General features: G+C 37.3%; 2 protein-coding genes across 6 annotated transcripts in view; one reads left to right on the forward strand and one right to left on the reverse strand.

Moving 5' to 3' along the window:
• Nucleotides 1–86: 86 nt before the first annotated feature.
• Nucleotides 87–25,272, reverse strand: DIS3 (DIS3 homolog, exosome endoribonuclease and 3'-5' exoribonuclease). 3 transcript variants are annotated; one of them, XM_061435058.1, is made up of 21 exons: nucleotides 24,939–25,272; nucleotides 24,177–24,334; nucleotides 21,744–21,937; nucleotides 21,250–21,323; nucleotides 17,240–17,407; nucleotides 16,331–16,495; nucleotides 15,040–15,153; nucleotides 14,779–14,916; nucleotides 14,065–14,211; nucleotides 13,569–13,685; nucleotides 13,207–13,308; nucleotides 10,824–10,888; nucleotides 10,651–10,735; nucleotides 9,065–9,192; nucleotides 6,486–6,572; nucleotides 4,106–4,262; nucleotides 2,364–2,578; nucleotides 2,090–2,258; nucleotides 1,797–1,955; nucleotides 971–1,093; nucleotides 87–317 (listed from the first exon to the last, which is right to left on the reverse strand). In XM_061435058.1, the coding sequence occupies exons 1-21, from the start codon at nucleotides 25,164–25,166 to the stop codon at nucleotides 234–236; spliced, it is 2,877 nt and encodes a 958-aa protein (XP_061291042.1). In that variant the 5' UTR covers nucleotides 25,167–25,272; the 3' UTR covers nucleotides 87–233. The 3 variants fall into 3 exon arrangements, with proteins under 3 accessions (XP_061291042.1, XP_061291044.1, XP_061291043.1); XM_061435060.1 differs by lacking the exon at nucleotides 24,177–24,334 and adding an exon at nucleotides 24,595–24,661 and having other exon boundaries at nucleotides 24,935–25,269; XM_061435059.1 differs by lacking the exon at nucleotides 24,177–24,334 and adding an exon at nucleotides 24,595–24,661 and having other exon boundaries at nucleotides 24,939–25,082.
• Nucleotides 25,273–25,414: 142 nt separating this feature from the next.
• The window catches only part of PIBF1 (progesterone immunomodulatory binding factor 1), a 234,868-nt gene continuing 233,635 nt past the window's right edge, over nucleotides 25,415–26,647 (forward strand). For 2 of the 3 annotated variants that reach the window (XM_061435063.1, XM_061435061.1), the window contains exon 1: nucleotides 25,415–25,809. The gene's annotated coding sequence lies outside the window, so the exon portion shown is untranslated. The remainder of the gene's footprint in view (nucleotides 25,810–26,647) is intronic. The other variant, XM_061435062.1, reaches the window with a different exon arrangement.

Consider the following 26,647-nt stretch of genomic DNA (forward strand, 5'->3'; position numbering starts at 1 on the left):
TGATGGTTATTCAATTGAGTTTTTCTGCATAAATAGTTCTTTAATCCTGAAAGGAAGCAGTATGATGGGACAGACACAGTCAACGGTTCAATAAAAATGCAAATTTTAAAATTCATTAAAATGTACTTAGAAGTAAACTATCTCACACACTTCTTAGGTTTACAAGTGTTCTCTCAAGATTCTCTTCGTTTTAAAGGAAACCAATCCTTGAAGTTTTTTGTTGTTGACTGTAGCTATTTTTGAAGCTTCTTCTTCTTTCTCTCTGGTTCATTAATGTCCATGTTTGAAGTATCAGCAGAAACACTTATTCCTGGTATCTAAAGTAATGCAGAATGGGAAAAACAGGTGAGTAAAAGCGTAACATGAAGAAACCTCAATCTAATCTTCCTCTTCTTCACTGACACTTTGAGGTTCAAAAAGATGGAGGGATGGTGGGGGGAAGGGGAAACAGTTTTCCACACAGTGTACGTATGTATGTGTATCACACACAAAAGAATAGTGCTTCAGAATGTAACAGGCAGACATGATCTCGAAAGACCGGCGCCTGTCGTTTGGAAAGGGTGTTTAGCCATAACACTCAGGTTCTCCTACTGACAGCCACTGTCGGCATTAGAGGCCTCAGGTGTGTTGGGGGCAGAACCAAGGTTAAGATCCAATGTCTTAGGGTGAATCACACTTTAAACTGCTTTTCAAAAGTGCAGATTTCAAAACTGGTAAAAATGAAGAACTAGGTAGATCTCAGGATTCCATTTGAGGAACCAAGGAACTCAGAAGCAGCCCAAGATGCCTGGGTTCCCGCGGCCTACGGACATCAGTGAGAAAATAGGATTTCCTCTGTAGATACCTGTCCTGCACACTACTTTGAAGATTCTATAACTAAACAGAAGTAACTCAGGACTGTACCACTGCCTTTCACAAAATATGTACTGTTTATTCCACCACAACACGAACAGTGTAAATCTGGTCTTACCTGTGGTTCTACCAGGGACATTCGGATTTTCTGATGCTGAAGATTGGATGAGTCTAACATGATTTTCACTTTAACTTTATCAAATACATGAAATACTGTATCTTCTATTTTAAGTGATGGTATCTAAACAAAACACATTTTGCTATTTTTAATTGCCTTTTTCCACTTGAAGCTTGGTTCTTATTCTTTATAATTTATCTTCCAAATTAATTTAAAAGTTTAAGTTTAAAAATAACTTCAATATTTAATAAGCACCTAGGTGTTCAACATAACCAAAACCACTAATCTAACACCCTCACATACAAATGACCTATTTATGTGCAAACTTCTCCCTTTCACTCTGGTCCCAATATATTATTCATTAATTGCAGGATTCTCAACCCTTTAACTAGCAAATTGTTGGTCTTGTACAGAAGCACACAGGTAATTGGGCAGAATTTGTTTTGTACTTCTATTAAGGTCAGGGAAGTAGGGAGTATGTCAGGTAAAACACACTGGGAACTGGATGATAAAATTCCCTTCTTGGAGCTATCAACAGCCATTTACTCCTTTACTTTAATCCATTTGTCCACCAGGAACAAAGCATAATTCAAGTTTTCCTTAGAAGGGAAAACTTTATAGAGTAAAAAGAAATTAGTAACTTTTGTAGATGACAACATATACTGAGGTGAGAAATTGTGAGTAAAACGCTAATAGGCATAAAATTCTGTAGGGTACAAAAAAAATTTTACCAGTTAGAGGTACCACTTGCAAGCTACTGAAGACAAAGTGTTCCCCCTCCCACCGAAAGAAAAACCCCAAAATAAAACCATCAGAAATACTGTACCTCATCATCATATATAAGCCGTGGATTTGGTTTGTCCTTTTCTTCAAAAAACACTGTACCTTCTAAACCATACTTTGGGATTAAAACCACAATAGCATTCTTCCTTACAAATAGAATATAAGCTTCTTCACTTACTATTCCTTTGCTTTTGAAAAATAACTGTAAAAGAGCAGACAACCTTATTAAGGATTCCCTTTAAAGTATTTTGAAGTTAACAAAAAAAAAATTCTGCAATCAAATGAAAAGTGAACAAAACTTCATTTCTGCTAATATTAGTGACAGAAGGCAAATACCTGAGTATGAAAAGCCACAGATGCACGCTGAGCGTACTGAGCCATTTTGTGCCGGAAATTGAGATTTTTACATAAATTTGCAAGCTTGTGTTTGTCGGTCAACTCTGGATAAGTACAGTCAGCTCCAATAGCCACAGCCAACAAGCGATGAACAATGATGTCTGCGTATCTAGACACATGAAGAAAAAATAAGAACCATGCCATGTTAGCATTTAAATATCCTTTTACAATTCGAAATATTTTCTCTCTCTCATTTGTTAAGGAGAAAAAGTACCTTCGGATGGGTGAAGTAAAATGTGTGTATATTGGGGATGCTAAGCCATAGTGATGAAAATCATTATCCATTCCAGAGCAGAAGTACACAGCTTGCATCATACAGCGAGTTGCTAATATTCTTAACAGGGTGTTTAGATAAGGGAAAATAGGTGAATCCGCCCGGTCCAAAGAGTCAGCTAAAGCCTTGGCTGTATCAGTTTTAATTTCCAAATTCTGTGAATAAACAGAGAAAAGTGTTAGTCACTCAGTCGTGTCCAAGTCTTTGGGACCCCATGGACTGTAGCCTGCCAGGTTCCTCTGTCCATGAAATTCTCCAGCAAGAATAATGGAGTGGGTAATCATTCCCTTCTCCACAGGATCTTTCTGACCCACAGATCAAACCTGGTCTCCTGCATTGCAGGCAGATTCTTTACCATATGAGCCACCAGAGAAGCCCAAAGAATAGGGAAAAGGGATCAAATTAAACATTTAAAAATCATTACCAGCCATGTCTTCAAAATATAACTCATCAGGCTGAAAAAGTATGGTGTCTTTTAACCAGGTAATAAGTGTTTATGCCTTTTAGCCTTACCTAGGAAAACTGAAAATAAATTTAGTAAAAGTCATGGTGGGTTTGTGTAGTATCAAACCTTAAATTTCTCTGAATTTATTTGAAGGTACTGAAGTACCAACGCTCTCAAGAAGTTTCAAGGGGGAAGGATAGTGGGAGCAGTAGTGCTACCTCTCAGTCCAGCCGTGCTCGCCTAATCTTTGTTGGGGTGGAAGAACATCAAAGCAGATCTGGCTCCGTTTCCACATGTTGGGATTTTCTCTACAGACCCTTTTTCTCCATTCAATGTAGAAGTAAAGGCCAGAGGTATTGGTGACTACAGGTCAACATGATGATACAGCAGTTAACTGCCGATTCTACTTTGCAAGATGAGGCAAAAACACATAAACTTTCCTTCCTCTACCCAGGTCACAGAAAGAAACAGGACAATAAGAGAAAATTCTCCAATTTACAGAGTAAGCCTTGGAGGAGAAGAGAAGCTGATAATGTTCTGATGGATATAATAGGAGCCGGCCCACCATAAAGGTCTGAAAAATGAGAAACCAGCATCCTCCTGTTAGACTAATGCTCTGAGATCCAACACCCTTTCATCCCTCTCTTCTGGACAGGAAACATGTGGCCTGAGCAAGTGATCCAAAGAAAACCAATGTAAGCCATAGTCACCCCAAAAGCAGGGGTAATCACGTCTAAATAAAGTCTACTAACCAGAGGCAGGGGGTATAAGGGGCTGAGAAAATGGGTTCCCCTTTCTATGTTTTTTCTTTTTTTCCATGTTTGCAAAAATGGACTTCTTTCTTAGGGATGTGAAATAAAGAGGACTGAAGTGAGTTGAAGATAAAGAGGAAAAAAAACAACTAAGTCTTTAAAGGTCAGCAGTTCAGAGGAGGCATGAAGTAACACAGGCATGAAAAAATGTGTTAAAGCACAGAGATATGGAAAAGTTTAATATGTTCAGGATATTATAAATAATGTAGTTTGGAACATCTGGCTTTAGTACAGGGCAAATGATTTCAATGTGTGAAGAGATGACCATACCCAAGTTAGATGATTTCTTTAATGAAAAGAATTACTGGCACATTTTTGCATCAGGAAACAACAAAACTTTTATGGAAATGTGACTACAGATTATTCAGTGCAAACACTACATCACAACATGAATACAGATGATGTTTCTAGCTATGGAACCGTACCTTAGATTTAGCTGCCTTAACAAGAATTTCATAATTTGATGGAGGAGGAGCAGGATGTTTTCGAAGCAGAGCGTGTTCAGAAAATTCTTCATGAATTTTTTTTGCAACAGAGATATTGGCAAGTAACATAAATTCTTCCACCATGGAATTTGTTTCTCTGCCAAATGAAAAGACATTAAATAAGGAAAAAGAATGAGATTTCTATATACTTCTATATAACTTCTATTCACAAGTTATCTTTTCTGTCGAGATAATGAAAATTCCTATGCAAACATCATGCGTGTATACACATGCGTATTTTTAAGAACTAAACATCCCTTTCACTTCTCAGTTACTATGCTAACAATCTCTTACAATTTACCTACTGCATGAGTAAATCTTATGCTAAAGGATATTTTACAAGCAGCATTAAAAAACAGAAGCTTTACATGTAAAATCTAAACCATAAGCATTTTCACCTCTTTACACTGAGTCTAAAGAGATTTTTATTTAATTCTGTATCTACAGAAATACAGTTTTCTAAGAATTAAAAGCTATTTAGGTCATATCAATATTGACTTAAAAAAAATTGAAACTTTCACCAACAAATCCCCCAAATGAAAAGATATTTAAAATAGTTATTTTGGGTGCTTATTATGTCCCAGGCATTGTGCTATAAGTGCTGTTTACATTGTGGTATGTGTGCATGTATATACATACATATACATATATGTATATACATAGGAATATAGGTATTAGTCCTATTTTGTAGATGAGAAAACGAAAGATGTGTAATATTAATCTCTCGCTAAAGGTCAGAATTACTAGTGTAACAGGATATGGGCCCATTATGACTTGACTTCAAAACTCAACCAATTTGATACTGTTTTTCATTAAACACAGTAAATGATTTATGTATACAAAATATTAGTAAATGATCTGTTTCTTTTTAATAATTTTATTTATTTGTTTGGCTGCACTGGGTCTTCACTGCTGAGAGGTTTTCTCTAGCTGCAGTGAGCAGGGGTCACTCTCTATTGCGGCGAGCAAGCTTCTCATTGTAGTGTCTTCTCCTATTGCAGAGTATGGGCTCTAGAGTGAGGAGGCTTCAGCAGTCGTGGCCTGCAGGCTCTAAAGCACAGGCTCAGCGGTTGTGGAACATGGGCTTAGGTGCTCCAAGGCATGTGGAGTCTTCTTCCCAGACCAGGGATCAAACCCATGCCCCCAGAATTGGCAGGCAGATTCTTAACCACTACATCACCAGGTAAGTCCCTGTGTTCTGTTTAATAGTGCTTTCTCCCAATTTACTGAACATGCATTATTAATGTCACTCATGTTTCCTTCTTTAACAACATAACTTCTTGACAAGACTCCTGAAGTATATTAATTTTTTTTTTTTTTAATTAGGAAGACCTCCAAACATGTCTTTAAAACTATGGGGACAATCTCTTAGAATTGTGGCTTTTATTCTTGGTAAGAAGAAATGGGTGATGTTCTACTTTGGTAAAACAAGATTCAAGACTTTCCTCAAAAGAGCCCTTGGTAGTGGGTGTACACTGTTCCTACTAACATTAGACTTATTTGCATAGTTTACCCAAAGGTATTTTTAAATTGTAGCTCTAAAGCTGTAAAGCACACACTGGTCCTAACTAACAAACTTGAGTATAATCCTGTTTTTAATTCTTGGTCATCTGCTAGAAAAGTGTAAATGCATGCTTAATTTCAGAATCACCTTATATAACAGGTATGGAAAGAGGCCTAACTCTGACTTAATCAAAATCAGCCTTGCCTCAGGGATCGAACCCAGGTCTCCTGCATTGCAGGCAGATTCTTTACCGTTTGAGTCACCAGGGAAGCCCTTGCCTCCTAAACCTTAACATAAATCAATAAAACAATAACAAGGCTTAACCTCTGACTATTCTTCACACACCCTATGAGTGTGTACCACTACCAATTCTATTTTACTTACAAATAAATCAAGGTGTAAAGAGGTCAAATAATTTGTCTGGAGTCATTGGCAGAAATGGGATCCAAATTGAGGCCGTGTGACTTTAGATTCCAGGGTTTTGGCCCAGGTCTGTCCTATCACAGTATATTCTCTATTAAATACTTAGGAAATTAATGAGGGCAATCCTCCTTTACTTACCATAACTATTACTAGTCAAGTTCTAATACACCACACATTAAGACAAATGAAGCTGGCAAGTTTTCTTTTATAATACAAATAAGGTATCTGAGTTTTAGATGAGACTAGAAAGTAAAACCATATTTATTTTTCTCTACAGAAATCATAACTTCACTAAAATAGATATTTGGGGGTAGAAATGTTTTATTAATATATACACTAGATATTATATTAAAATAATAATCTTACCAACTACCCATCAAAAAAATTGCATACCTGAGTTCCTTGGTCTGCAGATCTATAGGATCATGAGTTTCACTGTCCATGTGGAATCGAACTTCTGGAGAAGAAAGAGTCAAAGCCCTAAATAAAATAAGGAGGTGAATCAGTTATGTGAGCAGTAACAGATATAACTCTGGAAGTGACTCTTAAAACAGAAATGATTAAAGCAAGTATGTGACAGTTTCTTTTTTGAAAGCTTTATAACCACCTGCTAACTTTTATGTTCCTTTATATTTTCACAGATGGCCCAATAGTTTACAGTTCTAAAATCAATTTTAAAAGGCAGGACAACATCAATACAACAAAATGAGTCCTTGTGTTTCTCAGGATAAAGAATGTCTTCTGTACCCAAAATGAGAGGGTTTGATAAGTTTCATAAAGAATGCAATCAGTTATATTTTATTTACTACAGGAAACAATGTATTAGGGTGAGGGATGGTGGAGAGAGGCAAAAGGGAAGCTGCCCTGGGCAAATGAGTGGCACCAAAAGATCCTCAGTTCAAAAGTATCTTCCCCATACACTCAACCAGCCAATGAGGAGACTGATAAACCACAACTCACGTTACAGATACTGATGGCTATTAGTATCTGAGTACTACGTGTCAGATAATATACCAGGCTAAGTGCTTTACATGCACAGCTCATTTAAAGATTTGGCAAGTTCTTCTTTGAAAAGTATATTCCCACAAGGCAAGCATAATGTGGTTTTACACCACGAACCTATCTGCATCCGGTCAGCTCCAAATCAACCAGAAACTAAATTTTACTGAGGCTGGGTAACTTCAGACAATCACAAAGAAGGGGAAAAGATGAGTTTGGGGCAAGTGGGATTCCAAGTCCTTTTTTCCCTTACTCACCTTTACTGCAAGAACTACAGAAGGAATACGAGAGGAAATCTGACAAGTATGCCTTTCTTTCCATGACAAATAACTTGAGCAATACAACAAGGTTCTACACTACAATTAATGTGTTAATACAGCTTGACCTAAAGAGCAAGGTACACTAATCATATTTGATCATTATTTCTTCACAGAACATTTAAAACATAACTCTTATCCTTTAAGATAGACATATGACAGATATAATTTAAGACAAAACATATCCTTTAAGAAGGTGAAAGATAACCTTCTTTTTTTTTTAACTGATTGCTTTCTCTATTCACCCTAAGACTGAGAAGACTCAATGATAGATTTTACCAGTAGATGAGTATCTACTTTCAAAACTAGAAGTACAGAGTGTTTTCCAAATTAAATAAATAGCTTTTCTGTCCTAATCACAATCTACATTATAGATACAAATCTACATCTCTTACTTTAAAACTGCCAAAATAGTTTCAATTGGTTTTATTCACTTTGCTTTTACAACAAACCTTCTGATACTTGGCATACTGTAAACCTTCAATAAATGAATACAATGAAAAATGTGTTGTCTTGCATTACAAAAGAAATCTAATTACAGTCATCTTATTTACGTCTTAATGATAAATTTGAGCAATAAAGTTTTCACTGGGTTTTACTGCATCCAAATTATCCTCTCAATTTCTTTTCAAATCAGTTTCAAGTTTAGTATTTAGGATCATAAGAAAATTCCCAGAAAACTGAAATATGAGTAGAGTTAGGTAGGGGTGGCTCAGCATAAATACCTAGAACACCACTGTCCAATGGAACGTCCTGCAGGGATGAAAATGGTCTCAATCCACCCTATCCAATATGGTAGCCACCAGCCTGCTATGTGGCTCCTGAGCACTTGGAATACGGCTAGTGTGACTCAGGAACTGAATTTTTAATCTTCTTTAATTTTAGCTTTAACAGGCACATCTTATGAAAACAGCAGAGATCTAGAGTTTGCACTACCCAACAAAACCACTTTCAGTAACCACTTGTGACTCCACTTTGGACGGGCATGGGCATCCAGAGACCAACATATGAAAGGCTCAGGTTCTTGCTTTACTCTGACAGTTGCTGTTTTTCAAGAATCAAATTTCTTCTGACTACTTCAACAGATTTGGGTACGTGGATATTCCTTAAAACTCCTTTGCAGTCAGGCAAATGCCATGAGATAACAGCTAAAAGATGTGAATCTGCCGCTACTGATCAGATCTTTGGTAAGACTGCTTCAATGTAACCCCTAATCATTTAAAAACTGAAGATGCTGGATTAAACATGCTCTAAAAATCTCTTCCAACTCTAAGTGCAAGGACTTCATTTGTCTTTATTGAAACATCTGAGAAAAAACATTCAGTCCTGAAAATCATTTCTAGTTAAAATCAGGAACAAGCCATAGAAAAGTCTTAAGAAGATCTTCCCTTCCTACAATTTCTTCAAGATCTTTAATTCAGACATATCAAGGTCTTCAACATAACAGAACTCCTGAACAAACATCAGTCCAGAATCAAGTTGCTAATATTTAAAAAGGTAGCTAGAAGAAATAGAATGTATCTACTTAGGAGTCCCTACTCAGCCTATTAAATAATTCATCACTGACCAAGATAAACACTTCATAAAGAGTTCACAAGTTATCGTTAACAGCAGGACAGGAGAATTAAAATAAATCTTAATATTTTTGAAATGTACCCTTTTTCAATTCTTCCTTTTTTCAAAATTTTAGCTAGTTTATTTAGTCCACGGAGACTAGTAGTAATATTATCGTTCATAGCTGCTGAATCAATTCTCATCTGAGCTTCAGCATATGTAAGGGAAGCCTAAAAAAAGAAACCATATATTAATACAAATGCTTATAAAATCTGGTTTACTTTTGAAAATTTATGTTTCCACTATAAAATATCCATGATTTCAGAAAACCTAAAATCAATAACAAAAGAGATTCCTAGTTATAGTATTTATATTGAATATTGATGATTTCTGGTTCATTAACTCTTATCTGATGCATTACACAACATAAGCAAACTCACATTAAAACAAAATTAAATGGTAGAATTGTTAAATTCTCATTTCTTTCATTGTTCTTTTAATGCATAAATACTTAGGAAAATTTAAAATAAGATAAAAGGAAGGTTAGATTATTCTTTGATAACGACTGTAAAGTAAAATCATTTCCAGATGACCAGTACTTCCTTACACATAGCAAATAATAAAACCATAAGAATCCAGACATCATGTTTTATAAGAAATCTACTAAATACCCCAAATTAAGTATTTAATCTAAGAATTAGAAAATCATAGTAGAAAAGACTAATTTCCAGTACAATCCAAATAAACAGCTTTCTGCTCTGCTCCTATATTTCCCTCCTCATGGAAAAATGCCATTTTTTTAGCCTTTTTTTTTTTTTAAATAGTTTTGAGTAAAAATCAGGAATAGTAAAAAAGAGGTGATGCAGATCAGGATAGATTCTTGGGAGAACCAACTTATCTACTAGGAGCAAAGAGTTCCTTGTCTAAAAATTTTTTATGTTATATATTTACTAAGTTTTTTTCATATAAAATTTTGCTACACTAACCAACTTTGGGAGAATTATAAACTCACCTTATTTAAAAATACAAATCTAGGAAAATTTAAATCATTCACACATGACTCCTTGTCAGTTTCACACTAAGCTTTATTTCCAACCACTAGCTAATCAGAAAAGAATTATGTTAAAGGGAGAGAAAAAGAAGGTAAACTTAGAAAATAGATCACTGGAGAAAGAGGGTTTCGCAGACAGAGGAAGATTCAGAGCAAAATGAGAACATAAGGAAATCGGATGAAAGGTACAAAAGAAGAAAAGGAGTGAGAAATGTAATCTGGCTCCATTCTATTTGAACATCAGTTTCAGACTAGTTCTACTAGAATTCAACAGTGGCTCATATCACTTCAGTGAAAAAGTGTGAGGAGCAAGAAGATGGTTTACACACCATCTTTTAAAATACTAACCAGTTATAAATTGGGGTAACTTCAAATACTGGAGTTCCTACATTAGGGCTAAAAGAATCTACTTGGTCACATAAGTATACAGGCTTTCTAAGTTTCTGAAGACAGAAAAACTGCCACATAATCTCATTTCTAGATAACATCAAAAATTAAGCAGATAACTGAAAACAACAAGATTTAGTGGGAATACTGGGGAAAAACTTATTAATACGCCTAACTTTTTCAAAACAATCTAGAACATTGTTAAAAGTAAAAAAGACGTGCAACATGAAATATTAAACATGAAACCAACCTTAGAATTAATGATACTTTTGGTAAACCTCGTTTTTAAGATTTCAGCATTGTGAGTCATTTCCCAAATACATGAAAATGCCAACCTATGGACAAAAGTAAGACAGTATTTGTTAAAGGGAATCAGTTAAAGTAGTAAATACTATGTTTTTATGAAGAAGCGTGCATAAATACCTGTCAACATTAGATCTCAGGGAACATAAGTTAGAGCTAAGCAACTCTGGAACCATGTCAATCCTCTGAAATAGATAAAATAAAAGTAGCAGATTACTGAGCTATATCCATACATTTATTTGAGGTTCTATTCTCAAATAACATTGATGTTCTAAGCGGGGGTGCAGAAGCCCTCTGTAAATAGAATTGAGACAATGTGAAATTAAAAAATAAGTCTATTTCTAGAGAAGTAGAGACACACAATTTTTACAAGAGGGAAGCAATGGGCTTCCCTGATAGATCAGTCGGTAAAGAATCCGCCTGCAGTGCAGGAGACCCTGGTTCATTTCCTGGGTTGGGAAGATCCCCTGGAGAAGGGATAGGCTACCCACCAGTATTCTTGGGCTTCCCTGGTGGCTCAGCTGGTAAAGAATCCGCCTGCAATATGGGAGACCTGGATTCAATCCCTGGGTTGGGAAGATCCCCTGGAGAAGGGAAAGGCTACCCACTCCAGTATTCTGGCCTAGATAATTCCATGGACTGTATAGCCCATGGGGTTGCAAACAGTCGGACATGACTGACTGACTTAAAAAAAAAAAAAAGCAATGAAAGAAAACTGGATTTCATGTCAGTGGTAAGTTCTCTACACTACCCACCTAGCTGTGCCCTCAAAGTTTGAAATCTCTGCTCTGTACACAATGTTTGTACTAGATAGCACACATAAGCCCTAGTAACTCTACAACGGGACCTTCCTCCAATGCTTCACACCAACTGCATGGTGTTTTCAACACCCTTAAAAAAGAGAAACAATGAATTCTTATGGAAAAAAGGGACACAGAAGAACTCTGACAGTTAATTAAGTTTGACTTTCCCTTCTACTCTCACAAGTTTTCTCTGTAAGTTTCTGGGAGCACACTTAATGAAGAAGAAATAGTAATTGTGACAGAACAGACTCACGACTTGACTATACATAAAAAAATGGAAAATATATTAATTACTCAAAGACAAGTTGACACTTCACAACAACTCATATCAACTACATCTACTTGGTATTTGCCTAAGTAACAAAAAACACTGCAATATTTTCACTGACTTAAGGTCGCCTTATTCTATGTATGTCCTTTAGCTAATTCATATACTATTCCACACTGTTTCAGAATCCAAAAGTGTCCATGATTATGACAAACTACAAAATTAACAAAGTGATTACTCAATTTCACTAAATACTGAGGCTCTCCCTTCCTCAGGAAACACCTCAGATGACTTTATTAAGAATAAAACATTCATCTGCTGATGGACATCTAGGTTGCTTCCATGTCCTGGCTATTATAAACAGTGCTGCGATGAACACTGGGGTACACGTGTCTCTTTCCCTTCTGGTTTCCTCAGTGTGTATGCCCAGCAGTGGGATTGCTGGATCATAAGGCAGTTCTATTTCCAGTTTTTTAAGGAATCTCCACACTGTTCTCCATAGTGGCTGTACTAGTTTGCATTCCCACCAACAGTGTAAGAGGGTTCCCTTTTCTCCACACCCTCTCCAGCATTTATTATTTGTAGACTTTTGGATCGCAGCCATTCTGACTGGTGTGAGATGGTACCTCATAGTGGTTTTGATTTACATTTCTCTGAGAATGAGTGATGTTGAGCATCTTTTCATGTGTTTGTTAGCCATCTGTATATCTTCTTTGGAGAAATGTCTATTTAGTTCTTTGGCCCATTTTTTGATTGGGTCATTTATTTTTCTGGAGTTGAGCTGTAGGAGTTGCTTGTATATTTTTAAGATTAGTTGTTTGTCAGTTGCTTCATTTGCTATTATTTTCTCCCATTCTGAAGGCTGTCTTTTCACCTTGCTAATATGATGGAGTATTACTCAGCCATTAAAAAGAATACATTTGAATCAGTTCTAATGAGGTGGATGAAACTGGAGCCTATTATACAGAGTGAAGTAAGCCAGAAGGAAAAACACCAATACCGTATACTAACGCAAAAATATGGAATTTAGAAAGATGGTAACAATAACCCTGTGTACGAGACAGCAAAAGAGACACTGATGTATAGAACAGTCTTATGGACTCTGAGGGAGAGGGAGAGGGTGGGAAGATTTGGGAGAATAGCATTGAAACATGTAAAATATCATGTATGAAACGAGTCGCCAGTCCAGGTTCGATGCAGATACTGGATGCTTGGGGCTAGTGCACTGGGACGACCCAGAGGGATGGTATGGGGAGGGAGGAGGGAGGAGGGTTCAGGATGGGGAACACATGTATACCTGTGGTGGATTCATTTTGATATTTGGCAAAACTAATACAATTATGTAAAGTTTAAAAATAAAATAAAATTAAAAAAAAAAAACAGATGACAGAAAAGATGTATCAAAATTCCACTTTAAATTTAACACATTTACCTTTTCACAAAGATATACAGTTGTTCCCCTTCTAGCTGACTCTTGATCCAAAGCATTTCCTGGCCTAATAAAATGGCTAACATCAGCAATATGAACACCAACCTTAAAAAGATAAAAAGGATGTCAACATGCTTAACTGGGTAAATGTACTAAAGGAATTCTAGTGAGAAGAAATTCAGCTAAAAGGAAAAGACAACGCCAGTCACAGTTACCATTTCAACTTTTTCATGCCCATGAGTCTCTGTAGCTAACAACAGACTCTACCTGACATGAATAATTCACAAATCCTACAATGGGTCAAAAGAAAATTAATTCAAGACCAGAACTATTTTTGAATAGAATGTCATCATAATTACAAATACCTCCAAATTTCCATTTTCAAGTTCTCTACAATGGAGAGCATCGTCTATATCAGTACATCCTGGGGGGTCCACACTACAGACACACAGATGTCTCAGGTCTTCTCGGTTTTTCATGTCCTAAAAAATGCCATATTATTGAAAAATAAAAAACAATTGTGGTGGTACAGATGTAACACAGCTCTATAAAATCAACAATAATTATAATAAAAAGTAGCTTTATTTCTCAATGATAACAACACTTCATGATTTATAATTTGTGAACCCCTTGCCTTTGGAAAATGTGATATCAGCCAGTGTCTGTCCCCTAGAAAAGTCTGTCTTTTAGAAAAGTAAATGATTTTCGTGATAACCTAAGCATTCTGTAGCAAACTAAATGCAAGGTAGGAGGGGGATAAGGTTTCTACATGGTTTTTAAAAGACACATACAGAAATCAAATAAAACTAGTAGCTCAGATACAGTAATTCATAAAGTCACTAGGAATTCTTTTCAACATACCTTCTCAGTGATGCTCCAGGGCATCTTTGGTAGAAAGCTAAGAACAGCCTGTGAAAAAGCCTGATGGGGAACATCATGCTCAAGTAACAAAACTTCTGTTTCAGTCTCTTTGTCTCCGACTTCACCTAAATTTTTAACAAAGTGTCCCTAAAACCAAAAAGTATTATAAGACCTGTATATTTTACAGCTTTCTGTTTATTAACTTATATTTTATTATTACACTAAATGGTTGAACATTTTCCATTACTACTTTAGTATTTCTAAATTTTCTCCACAATTCTTAAAAATGACCATTAGGTAAATTAAAGCTAAAAATGACAAGACTTCTCAAGTGATTTATGGTGGAGACTTTCTGAGAGTTCAGTTCTCACAAAACAAGGTCTCTGTTTAGTTCCTATTATCTCTCAAGTTTAAAAGTTGCTTCAAATATCCTAGCCTCAAAATTTGTTTACTAGAATCTACTTAGGTCTCAAACACTAATTTTGTAGTCAACGTCACCAAAAATTACTTGTTGGGAAGTCTGAGTAAAATTAACCAAGTGATTTACATTGGAATTTCCTAGGATTAATTTTCAGATTGGATGTACTACTTAATACTCCTAAATTTCAGCATGCATTTTATATAAAGACAGATTCTATTTTCAGTAAAAGAAGCAACTTTATTCCTAAAGTTTTAGTTAAATAGTCTAACATAAAATTATTACTTCAAGCTTACATTTGGATATCTGGAATTTCTCGGCCAACCATCAACAGCAACAATAATTCTCCGTCCTTCTAACGTAGAGGCCTGTCTGGTTTCTATCCGAATTCTAGGGATTCTCTTATCAGCAGGAGTAAAGAGATGTCTTCTTGACTAGAGAACATTAGGAAAAAAGAATTTACACTCAAAAGGCTGGGGATGGGGGCAAGGTGAGGGCTCTAAATTCTGTTCAATGTACATTACTTTCCATCACATAGCAACATGCTCCTTACTCACCTCCTTAATATCAGACTTGGAAAGCATGCCACAATATGGTCTCCAGTTCCTTTTTATTATCCCAACAACTCTACCTGTAGGCTTTAACATTTTTTCATTTACAGCAGTCTTAAGCTGAGATGTAAAAATAAAAGTAAAAACCTTCAGTTATCTGTCCTGTAAGGATAATGAGACAATTTCCCTTCAAAATCAGAATACAGATACTAATACTTTTTTAGGCAGTAAATTATGACATAAAACTATGGAATTTTGATGCTTCAAGATTCTATGCTAGAGCATGCCAAACAAAACCACAAAAATAGTTCTATAATAAAGCACTACCAAAAAAAAAAAAAAAATCAAAAAGAGAAAACTGAATAAATATGTGAGAACCCAACTCTTCAGTTTTAATGTGAGGATTTACTGACACATACAGATGCACATGCTTATGCACAGGTCTGGTCATTAATAGGATTTTAGTAGTTTCCAGTAATGAGCACAGTGGTACTGATTAATTCATTTTAAAAAAAGAGATGTATCTTTAAATGCTTGTCTTATTCAAAATATAAACCCAAATAAATAATAGTTCTTACTAGAAATACCAAAAGAACCCTATGGTATTTCACCTCTAATACTCTCCTATGGCCTGGACCTTGTAAAGATAATGTTATAGTAAGACTCCAAAGTAGTGATCATAATTCATATAGAGAAGAACTACTAATGTTCTGTGAATTCCAACTACTTGTATCATTCTTATAATTCTAAAATGGAAAAATACCTATCAGGTAGACTTTAGGTCATAAAAAACAACAGAAAGGATTCTCATCATAATAAACATGGTAACAGAGAAGGAATTATTAAACAGACCTATTTTTAAGGGCCTAGAAGTACATATATTATGCTGAGGGGATTTTAAACATTGCATAAAAGCATTTTGGAAAATTTTAAATCTGTAAAAGAAAAAAAAAGAAAATTTTATTTACTTAAACCTAATTCAGCTAGATCATATACCTGAATGTCACAGTTTAAGTTTCATACTCAAGTCTTTTTGTATTTTGTATTTCAACCTATTTATTTGAGCAAAGTAAGACACTAATTTAAAAGACTAAGTTAGAGGAAAAGAAATCAACTATGTATATGACATACATTAAACCTATAGAACTATAATTTTATTCCATAAATCTGAAAGCAATGAAACTTGTTTCATTGAACTGTCTCCAAAACTGTTTCATTTAATTTTCTCCAAAGCTAATACGTTAACAAATTAATCAAAGCTACACAGACAAAAAATAAAACCTGTTTGGTTTCATACAATGCGTTCTCTCTCCTCTTCTTTCTCTATATCATCTTCATTTTGACCTTCATCTTGTAAAACCACAGAAGATGGTGCTACCCACTGATGCTTGGGAAGAAGCTCCACAGCCACAATATCTTCATGAATAGCTCGGTTTAAATTTTTAAGTCCTTGTAAGAGTATCTGTGTGAATAGCAAAGAACACATGCCCAGATATTTTCAAAGGCAGTATAATAATGGGAAGGTTGCCCTAAAGAAGTTGAGATATATTCTGATGTTTCTATGTTTCTATTTCCCTTCCTTTATATTTTCTCTTCCTTCATAGTGTCCCTTTCCTCTGCCCTCTAAATTTCTCAGTATCAAATAGAAAAAACAATGTCAGAAAATACAAGTTGTGTTCATGTGTTCCACATAACTCTTACATTAATACCAGAATTTTTAATCTCTCTAAATCTCAGGGTCCTGATTGGTAAAACAAAAGAATGCCTACTTTTATAGGCAGAGTTGAAAATTAAATGAAATGCAGCATTCAAAGCACTAAGACAAGTACTTGGCAAATAGCACCCCAAAATGCCTGCTGTTTGCTTTAAAGTGTGGGAAGCCCTCTGGAGCAATTATACATTAGGTAAAATAGTATTTCCCATAATAGATCATAATGCAGAAAACAGATGCACTATAGTGGGGTTTGTTTTTGATTGATTATATTTGTATTCTCTTAAAAGGGGTTAATAGAAATTTCTTTTCCTCAATAAGCAGTCTCCTGAAAAAAAGATTAATTCTATCATCTGTGACCTCTCACATAACTTACTTTAAGCTCACAAAGTAGGAGGGTAAAGCAAATTTAAATTCTTGTACAAAAATCTGAAACACTTATGAAAGAAAAAAATGAACAGAAAATATTTGAAACGAATTCATGTACACACTTGCCTCTTTATTGTCTTCGTCATCGCTATGGACCCATACTGTAGCTTCTAAGTAATTTTCCCTGCTGGCTCGAAATGTCCCTTGAAGGTATGTGCCAGATTTGATGCCCTGTTGTAGCTTACTTAACGGAAGATGCTCTGAAAATATTGTTTTTCCACTTTCTATTTCATTCTGTGAAATAAGCAAACCAAGAGATATAGTTAGTATGTGAGTCTTTGGTATGCTCCATATACAACTATTATCACTATCAGGTATTATTTAAAACAACCATCCACGTTACAGTATATACAACTCATGAATTTCAAAGAACATAGCACAGTAAGAAAAAAAATGCTTTTTATTCTTAAGACAACATACACAAACATTTCCACTTCATTACATTTTGGTATCAGCCACCGAAGAAAAAACTCTATGTACCCCTCCAACCCCATCCAGGCCTCCTCAAATAAAGGTGTGTAGCTATGTGATCAAGTGAGCGGGCAGGAGTATATAAAGGGTAACAGGAAACCTCAAATGTATGAGAAGACTGTGGTTCCTGAAAGCGCAAGAAAAGCTACTTTTAGATTATTTTAAACAGCTAAGGCAGTTAGACAGAGGTAGACTGGGGCCTGCTGCAGATCCACCGCAATTCCTGCCAGGATCCTCCGAGACCTTCAACATCCAACAGCCTAACTGCTTGGCTCCTTTAGACTTCTACACTTCCTAAATTTCCCATGTGCTAAGGAGATCACTTTATACCTTCTCTTCTGCCTAACTCTCCAAGTCCCTTGTCTTCCTTCTTCACTCTCAGATAAGGGACCTCCACCTCCACAATGAGAACCGGAAGCAATGAGTCGAGACTCGCTTTATCTCTCCATGCTGAATCTGCTCACCTATGAGCATCTATCCACCACTTCCTCTCCTCTACTCAAGAACTTTGTTCTTCTCTCTCTGAAATCAAATTCTCCCCTGTACTACAACATCCTCACCATCATATAAACATGACCTATTAAAAATAAATACGGATCTATTAAACCTACCATGAACATGACCTATTAAACAGATTAATGATATGGCCTATTAAAATAATTAACTAATTAACTAATTGTACCCTCACAGCCCCATCTATCACCAAATCCTAAAATCAACAAAATATTTATATCAATGAAATACACACAACATCTGACTTCTCACTACCTTAACTTCTGCTACCATGATCCAATTTTCTGTCTTGTCTCCCAGGGATACTAAAATATCCATCTAAGTGGAGGCCCCTGCTTCTAACCTATTCTCCTTGGATCAGGGAAATAGGTATATTATTCTGCTCAATAGCTGTCCAGTGCTCATGGATTAAAATCCAATTTTTCTCCATGACTTACTACATCCTTACACGATCTGGTCCCTGCCTACATTTCTGACTTCATTCCTAACATTTTTCTCCCTTGCTCACATCATCCCATCCACACTTTTAGGGATTTCTCGATCTTGCCAACTTATTCTAACCTCAGAGCCTTTTAACTTGCTATTCCTTCCACATGAAATGCTCTTCCCCTAGTCATTAACTCCTTTAACATACAACATAGCTAAAATGTCTCTGTCTCAAAGGAATTTGCTTTAACATCCTTCCCATCTCAACTTAGATACAATTTTATCAGGAAGCCTTGACATTCCAAATCTGGGTTAGATGCCTTGGCTAAGTATGGTTAGCTCTCCTATCATGCTTGTTCTGAAAACACAAATGTGTTCCAATGCAATTGGTAAATTAGAAAACTACCAGGTGAGAGCAGAAAACTGCATCCAGCTGAACCAAGCTGAATCCACAGACATCCACACACACACACACACACACACACACACGCCTCAAACACCTACTGGTTACTTCAGATCACCATGTTTTATTAGCCACACCACCTACATTTGGTGTAACAACTTTCTGTTTAAATCAAGACAAACCCTCTTTCCACTGCATCATGAAGTTTTCTGCGTGTGTCCCTAACCACATTTTCCCTTAAGCTCTGTGAAAGTAGAAGTGAAAATGAAGTCACTCAGTCGTGTCCGACTCTTTGCAAACCCATGGGCTGTAGCCCACCAGGCTCCTCAGTCCATGGGATTTTCCAGGCAAGAGTACTGGAGTGGGTTGCTATTTCCTTCTCCAGGGGATCTTCCTGACCCAGGGATCGAACCTGGGTCTCCTGCTTACAGGCAGATGCTTTACCGTCTGAGCCACCAGGGAAGCCCAAGCTCTGTAGTTTTCATTATATAAAATTTTACATGGCACAGTGACTTTGGGGAACACACAAACGTACTATAATAGAACTGACTGCAGTTTCACTATATTCTACATTTACTCTACTCTATCATGCTATGCTGTCACTTCAGTCGTGTCGGACTCTGTGTGACCCCATAGACGGCAGCCCACCAGGCTCCCCCTTCCCTGGGATTCTCCAGGCAAGAACACTGGAGTGGGTTGCCATTTCCTTCTCCAATGCATGAAAGTGAAAAGTGAAAGGGAAGTCGCTGAGTTGTGTCTGACTCTTCGCGACCCCATGGACTGCAGCCCACCAGACTCCTCCGTCCATGGGATTTTCCAGGCAAGAGTACTGGAGTGGGGTGCCACTGCCTTCTCCGCTACTCTATCATAGTACATAGTCAAATACTGTGAATTATCAATGTTGGATTACTTCCTGTTTCTTCATTTAGACCTATCCACTTCATTTAGTGCTATCCAAATCAACTCTGTGTTAAAGGAAGTGTTCCTGTGATCTCCAATATGGTAGTCAGTAGGCACAAAGGGCTCTTGAACACTTGAAAGGTGAACAACACAACTGGGAAACTGAACTGTAAACTGAATTAAATTTAAACAGCTGCATGTAACTAGTGCATATATATTAGGATAATCCTGTTACCTGTATTCTAAAAATAAAGTCCAGCTTTTGTTTTTTCACTTCTATTTAGTTTTGTGAAGTAGCTGGTTGAAAACAGGCAGAGAAAAAAACGCTGTAAAGCTTGGATGCACATATAATATACTATTATATAAAACCTAATAGTATCTACCATTTACATTTACCATAATTAAGTGCCAGGCACTGAGATAAGAATTTTATTAACACTACTATTACCTGAGCAAACTCTGGGAGATAGTGAAGGACAGAGGAGCCTAAGGTGCTGTAGTCCATGGAGTCTCAAAGAGTTGGACACGACTTATCGACTGAACATTATCACCATCTGACCCTAACAATGCTATGACATTGTTATTGCCAAACACACTTCACATTCAAAGAAACAAGGTTAAGGATTCCCTCTCACATCCACTACTGCAGTGACCCTCTATTGGTGCCTCTGCCTCTAAACTTGCTGAGATACAATGTATCATTTTATAAATGGAGGTTAGAGTGGTTTTCCAAATAAGTAACATTTCTGACTCTTCTCCATTCCTCCTAGCCACACTCTCATCAACCTTTCATGTTTTCAGCCTAAGAGTGTAAGATAGGGAGCCCAGAATCCTAGTGCTAACTTCTCTTAGTAGCAGCCCTTTAGGGAGACTTTTATATGATAGTTTAAAAATTACTAACAGAATAAATTCCTGAGTCCTCACCATCTGGCCCCTTCCCTTCCTGTCCTACTTCTTATGAGCCCTCCCTCCTCCTATGGAATTAACACTGCAGCTGGATACTCTCTCTCCAGTGCCCACCACTTGTTTGTTTGTCAAATATCTACTCCTTATCACAAGCCAGCCATGAATTCCTTCACTGATTAATCACACAAATAGTGCCACCTTGTGCCAGGCCCTACTTGGGCTGCTGAGGACGTATCAGTGAACATTGGCATTGTAGAAGTCAAGACTTTGAGGATGGCATTTTGATCAAAAGCCTAATGCAGCCATTCGTGTTGTTTATCACCCAACTCCTATTTCAATTCCAGCTTGCCCACTGATATTCCAATTTCTAAATCTGGTAATTACAAGCTTAACATCCCAAAGTGGCTACGTTAATCTTTCACTTCTCAAAAACAAAACAAAGCAAACTCAAACATACCCCTTCTTCAGACAAGCAAGCAAGACGATCTATGAGTTCAGGGTTAGCAGTTAGGCTTTTTATATATTCTTCACCTGAAAAATAAGTTTTTTGTTCTTGATAAATTTAAATGTGCTTTTTATCCCCCCTTAGATTCAGAAGAACATGCTTTATCTTATTTGTGACAGTACACATGTCAAATTTTTGGGGGGCGGGGGAGGGACCCTCTCTGTTGAGGTAGTCAAGCCCAAGACGCAGTGGATCAAGTGTGTCTATAACTTTTATTGCTAAGCCCATTCCAAATGTTGACAGGGAAATTAACAGCCACTGGTGGCACAACTCGCTTAGCTTAGCAATGTTGAAAAATAAAAAAAAATACAAAAATATCACATTAAGCTACATACGACCATGAAAATACCAGTCAAAAACAGTCAAATGAACATCTGACCATGGGCCTGATGATAATTTTTGCATGCATTTACAAACATGAACAGTCTGGTTACATGGAGACTTACAAGTGAACGCTGGTATCCCTTCTTCTATGGCTTTCTCTTTGTTTTTCCTGTCATTGGTTATGAAGATAACTTGCAGCCGATTCTCTGCTGACATATTCTTCAAATGTTCATTGTACCATTTTGCAGCTACTCGGATGGCTCTATCATTCCTGTCATTAGAATTTTCTCCCTGTAATTGTTCTACGTAAGTTTCTCTAAGTGTAATGAAAAGGGGAAAAGAGAAAGATAAGAAATGGAAATCAACAGAATCAAGCACACGTAAAAAGTCTTTGGACATAAATGCTTAATGATCACTGAACTTAAAAATCAATAGTATATCTTTTCCCCTGAATGTATTCACATTTATACCTCACAGAGGAAATAAATAAGATCCTTCTAGTGATGTTTTTAAGACAACAATTTCCTTGGAAAGAAGAAAATCATATTATTAATGGAATAATAAAAGGGCTAAAATAAATTCATCTCACCAAAAGAAAAAATCAAGATCAGAATTTATACTGTAGGTTGGGACATTTAAAAAAAAGTAACAGTTTGTTGGAAAAAAAAAAAACTATACTAATATTTTACAGGTCTGATAATGAGATTTCATTCAAACTGTAGATTAACAGAAATTCCTAAAAGCTACCAATTGTATGATTAGATAACTTGTGATCATATGATTAATGCAGTTATTAAATACATGATGCCTGTAAATTATCTACGATAAACTCACAATACATGACAAGGGCCATCAAGAGAATGAAAGACAAGACCCAGATATGACTGCATATTCCTTCTAAGTCTACCAACTCTGAGCTATCAAATGTCAGTATACTTATTTCTTTAAATCTGTCTTCAAAGCCAAATTTAAGAACAATTACAAAATTCAGCACAATAACTTCTACCTACTTCTTAAAGGTTAAAGACTCAATTTCAGAGTTTTATACTTAATATAAATAAACCTGCTTTAATATACACACACCTGTTAATGCTTTTAGAATTATCAAAGACACGGTCATAAATTTCTGAATTGGTTTTAGCATGCCTGAGTGTCCTAATTCTTCCTGTCAACCCCAGTACTGCTAAGCTCTATTCACTACACTTAAGCCAACAGAAGTGTTAACTCTGGATTAAAAATCTGATGGTCATGCTCCACAGAAACTAGGTCTCTGAGTGCTGAAAACCAGTGAAGTTCCTGTTTTTGGATTTTAAGGAGGAGATAGAAATAGTAAGTCTTGAAGTGCTTAACTGATATTCTTTACATAAATAATATTTAAGTGTGAGATATAAGAATAAGGAAGAGAAATTTGAGATATTAAATATTTTTAAAGTTGTATATGCCCATGGGATTTCATTATCCAATCCACTGTCTAACCCAGCAGTTCTCAATATCTGGGGTGATATTGCCCCTGATATCCTCCCCCCTGGAGGACATTTCACAACATCTGAAGACATTCTGGGTTGTTACAGCTCAGGGGATTTGGTGGGGCGGGGCGGGAGGGGGGTTTGCTACTGACATCTCGAGAGTATAGGCCAGGAATGCTGCTAATCACCCTGCGGTGCTTCACACAGCCTTTCCATAACAAAGAATTACCCAGTCCAATATGTCAATAATGGCAACGTTGAGAAATCCTGATTAATAAAAGTAAATTCGATTCATTATAAATTATTTATGTAATACAAGAAATGCACGCTCAGTCCGTCAGTCATGTCTGACTCTTTGCAAGCCCCGTGGACTAGCCTGCCAGGTTCCTCTGTTCATGGGATTTTTCAGGCAAAATACTGGAGCAGGTTGTCATTTCCTCCTCCAAGGGATCTTCCCAACCCACGAATGGAACTCACATCTCCTGCATTGGCAGGCGGATTCTTGACCACTGACCCACCCAGGAAGCCCAATGTAATAAATAGACAATACCATATTTTCTAAGATCACACATTAAGTTGAAACAAACATCTTAAATCTGAAACGAATTGTATTTCTTAACCTTACTGTCTTCAATGTGATCAGTTATAAGGTATTAGTGTAACTTTTAAGAGCGCATTAAGAATATACCTGCTTTATATTTTTAAAGCTCTCCTTCACAAACTCCTATATTTAATTAACTTATGTTGGTTATTCATATAATATGGTATATCAGAAACCTAGGCAAATCTCATCTTCCAAAATCTTACTGCTCAACTCATGCTAAAACCAATTCAAAATATAAACATTTTGGAAATTAAAGGACCTACCACGTTCTAGGAACCAGGAGACTTTGGTTCTGGCTTTGACCCAATCAATGCCTATGTGACTTTAGCAAGGTCTGTAAACTGTGTAAGAATCAAACACTACTCCCAGAAGTATGAAACTTAACAGTGTATCTTCCAACAATGTCACAGATGACAGCCAGGAACTTTCACCCCCCAATTTAGCTAATTCTAGTTTTTTGATAACTGAGGTAATTTCCCCCCTACCTATGGTGCTCATTAGTAAATGTGTAGAAATGCTTCTCCTGGTTATTAGTCATATCTCGGATTCGTTTGTATACCGGAGCACTCCTATTTCTCACTTCTTGGAGAACTGTCTGTAGCACGATGACATTCCTGATGGCAGGGTCCTCAAGGACATCAATCTTTTAAGTAAATAAATAAATGGTTATTTTTTCCCATGTTCATTCATAAATTGCTTCTGTTGAACCTAAAACTCTGCCGGTTTTTTTTTTTTTTTTCAATACTACCTGTACATTAAACTAAGGAGCTATTTTGCAACAGAAAACCCTTCAGGTCGATTAAAGAAGAACACGTGTAAACAAACTAGTTACAAAGCTTTGTAGAATGAGTCATTAATAAAGAAATACGTTGGCCCACATGGTTTTCGCTCGTAGGCACTTACAAGCTGCCTGAGGGTCGCAGGCAGGAGGCCACAGAAGCCCAGGTCCCCGGCCTCCAGACATTAAAATCTAAGGCAGAAGAGACAGCAGGAGTTAGAAAGTTGACGTATCTAAAATTCTTATAACTCCAAGAACTCAAAAAAGACAAGACTGAAAAAAACAAAAACAAAACAGTACAAGGAAAAAGAACCTTGGCCTGGGGGCAGGAGGCATGGGTCCCGGTGGGGTTGCCTCTCCCTGAGTACGTAATGCTGCCCAAGACGCTCCTCCTAGGGTCTCAGTGTCCCTGTCTCCCTTTCTCCTGGTGGGACAGCGGTGCTGCGGCTCCGCCCGCCTACCGGCGCACCTGGTGGAGCAGCACGTTGGTGTCCGGCAGCAAGTAGTGTGGCTGCGGGCAGAGGCTGCTGGCCCGGTCCAGGGGTTGCAGCTCGAGGACAGGTCCCTCGTGCGCTCCGTCGCACACCGCGCACCCCGACGCACCGCAGCCTATGTCATCCCGCAGGTAGTGCTCGCGCACAATCTTCATCACGCCACCCGCCCGCGTCTTTTTCAAGAAAGTCTTGGACTTGAGCATCTCGCCTCCCTGCTCGGAATCCCGACCCGCTTTAGTGCTCTTCCGGCGGAAAGTGTCACGCTCGGAGCCCTGTTGCACAACCACACTTTAACCAGAAGTTCGCTCCTTCCTCCTCCAGGATATTAGTGTACCCCGCTCGCGGAAAAACTTCGAGACTGTCGTTGGCTGGCCTTCTAAGGGCTGTGAGGATTGGGCGAAAGCGGGCAGATGGGCGGAGCCCAGAGCCATTTCCGTCCACGAAATGGGCGAGGCCACCTCTGGACTCCAGCTCCCAGCATTCATTGCTTCCAGCGCCTGGATGGACCCTGGACCGCTGAGTTCCGGCAGCGTGGGCTTCAGCCCGGAATCTGTTTCCTCTGTCCTCCCGGCGCGGAAATGGTTGTCTTGGTTACCGGTGCTAACCGTCTCCCACCTGTGATTCCTTCTTGAGGGGCTGCAACCCGAGCTGCCCTCTGGAGACACTTCAGCTCCTCTAGAGGCAACTGCTCGAGTCGTCAACGTGGAGTAATTGAAGCTTTCCAGGTAGCTCGAGGCTACTCCGTTTTCGCACTGGTGTAGGACTCCTCTGATGCTGCCAAATACGGGTTTTATCCTTCACGCAACACGTGTGGGCAGTGCCAGTCCCTCACCCTTTGTAATCCAGGTGATGTTACCTGTCTTTGATTCGCATTTCCTTACCTACCCCTGTCCCTTTAAAAATGAGGGAAGCCGATCCATCCAGAGTTCTCATGATTCTCCTATACACATTTTTCCTAATCCTTAAGTTAAAAAAAAAAAAAAAAAAAAAACTAGTATCTTAAGTACCATAAGTAATTTATTATATTGTGCAGAATTAAAAGAAGGTAGTTGCTGAAATTTGTGTGAAAGGGTAGAGTTTTAGACTGAGGAATTTTTCTATTACCATCTTGTTTAATTTTGCTATCTGCAAGTCTATAAAAATGTGTTTTATCTCAGCTTCCCGTTTTCAAAAAACTTCAGTGATGCAGCATTACCTGTAGAATAAATTTAGAACATACTGAAATATTCAAGGACTTCCACAGTCTTGATTATGCATAAAAGACTACCCTTCTGTGTATTTCTGTGTGTGGGTGGCGGGGAGGTGAGGAGTCACTACTCACTTTCACATAGGCTTGGCCCAGCCTGACTACCGTTATCTCCTGAGGTTGTTTTACAGTTTCATCACCTTTATACCTTCATACCTGCATGCTTTTCATTTTTTATTACTCCTCTCCAAATCCTTCAAGATTCTAAATCCTCCCTCTGTATAACTTTTCCCTGACCAGCTCAGAAGTAACTTCTTTATCTTATAACATGTGTTACTTTAATGAGTAGCATTCTTGGATACTAGCGATTTAAGTCTTTATTGTTTATCTCTTTATTTACACCCAAGTAAGAGACCTGCCCCTAGGAACTGAGTTTTTACTTATCAAAAGTGTGGGTTCATAATAGGATTTAATGAGTTTGATTTAATATGTTTGATT

This window comes from Bos javanicus, chromosome 12 (assembly GCF_032452875.1).
Source record: "Bos javanicus breed banteng chromosome 12, ARS-OSU_banteng_1.0, whole genome shotgun sequence".
Classification (NCBI taxonomy): domain Eukaryota; kingdom Metazoa; phylum Chordata; class Mammalia; order Artiodactyla; family Bovidae; genus Bos; species Bos javanicus.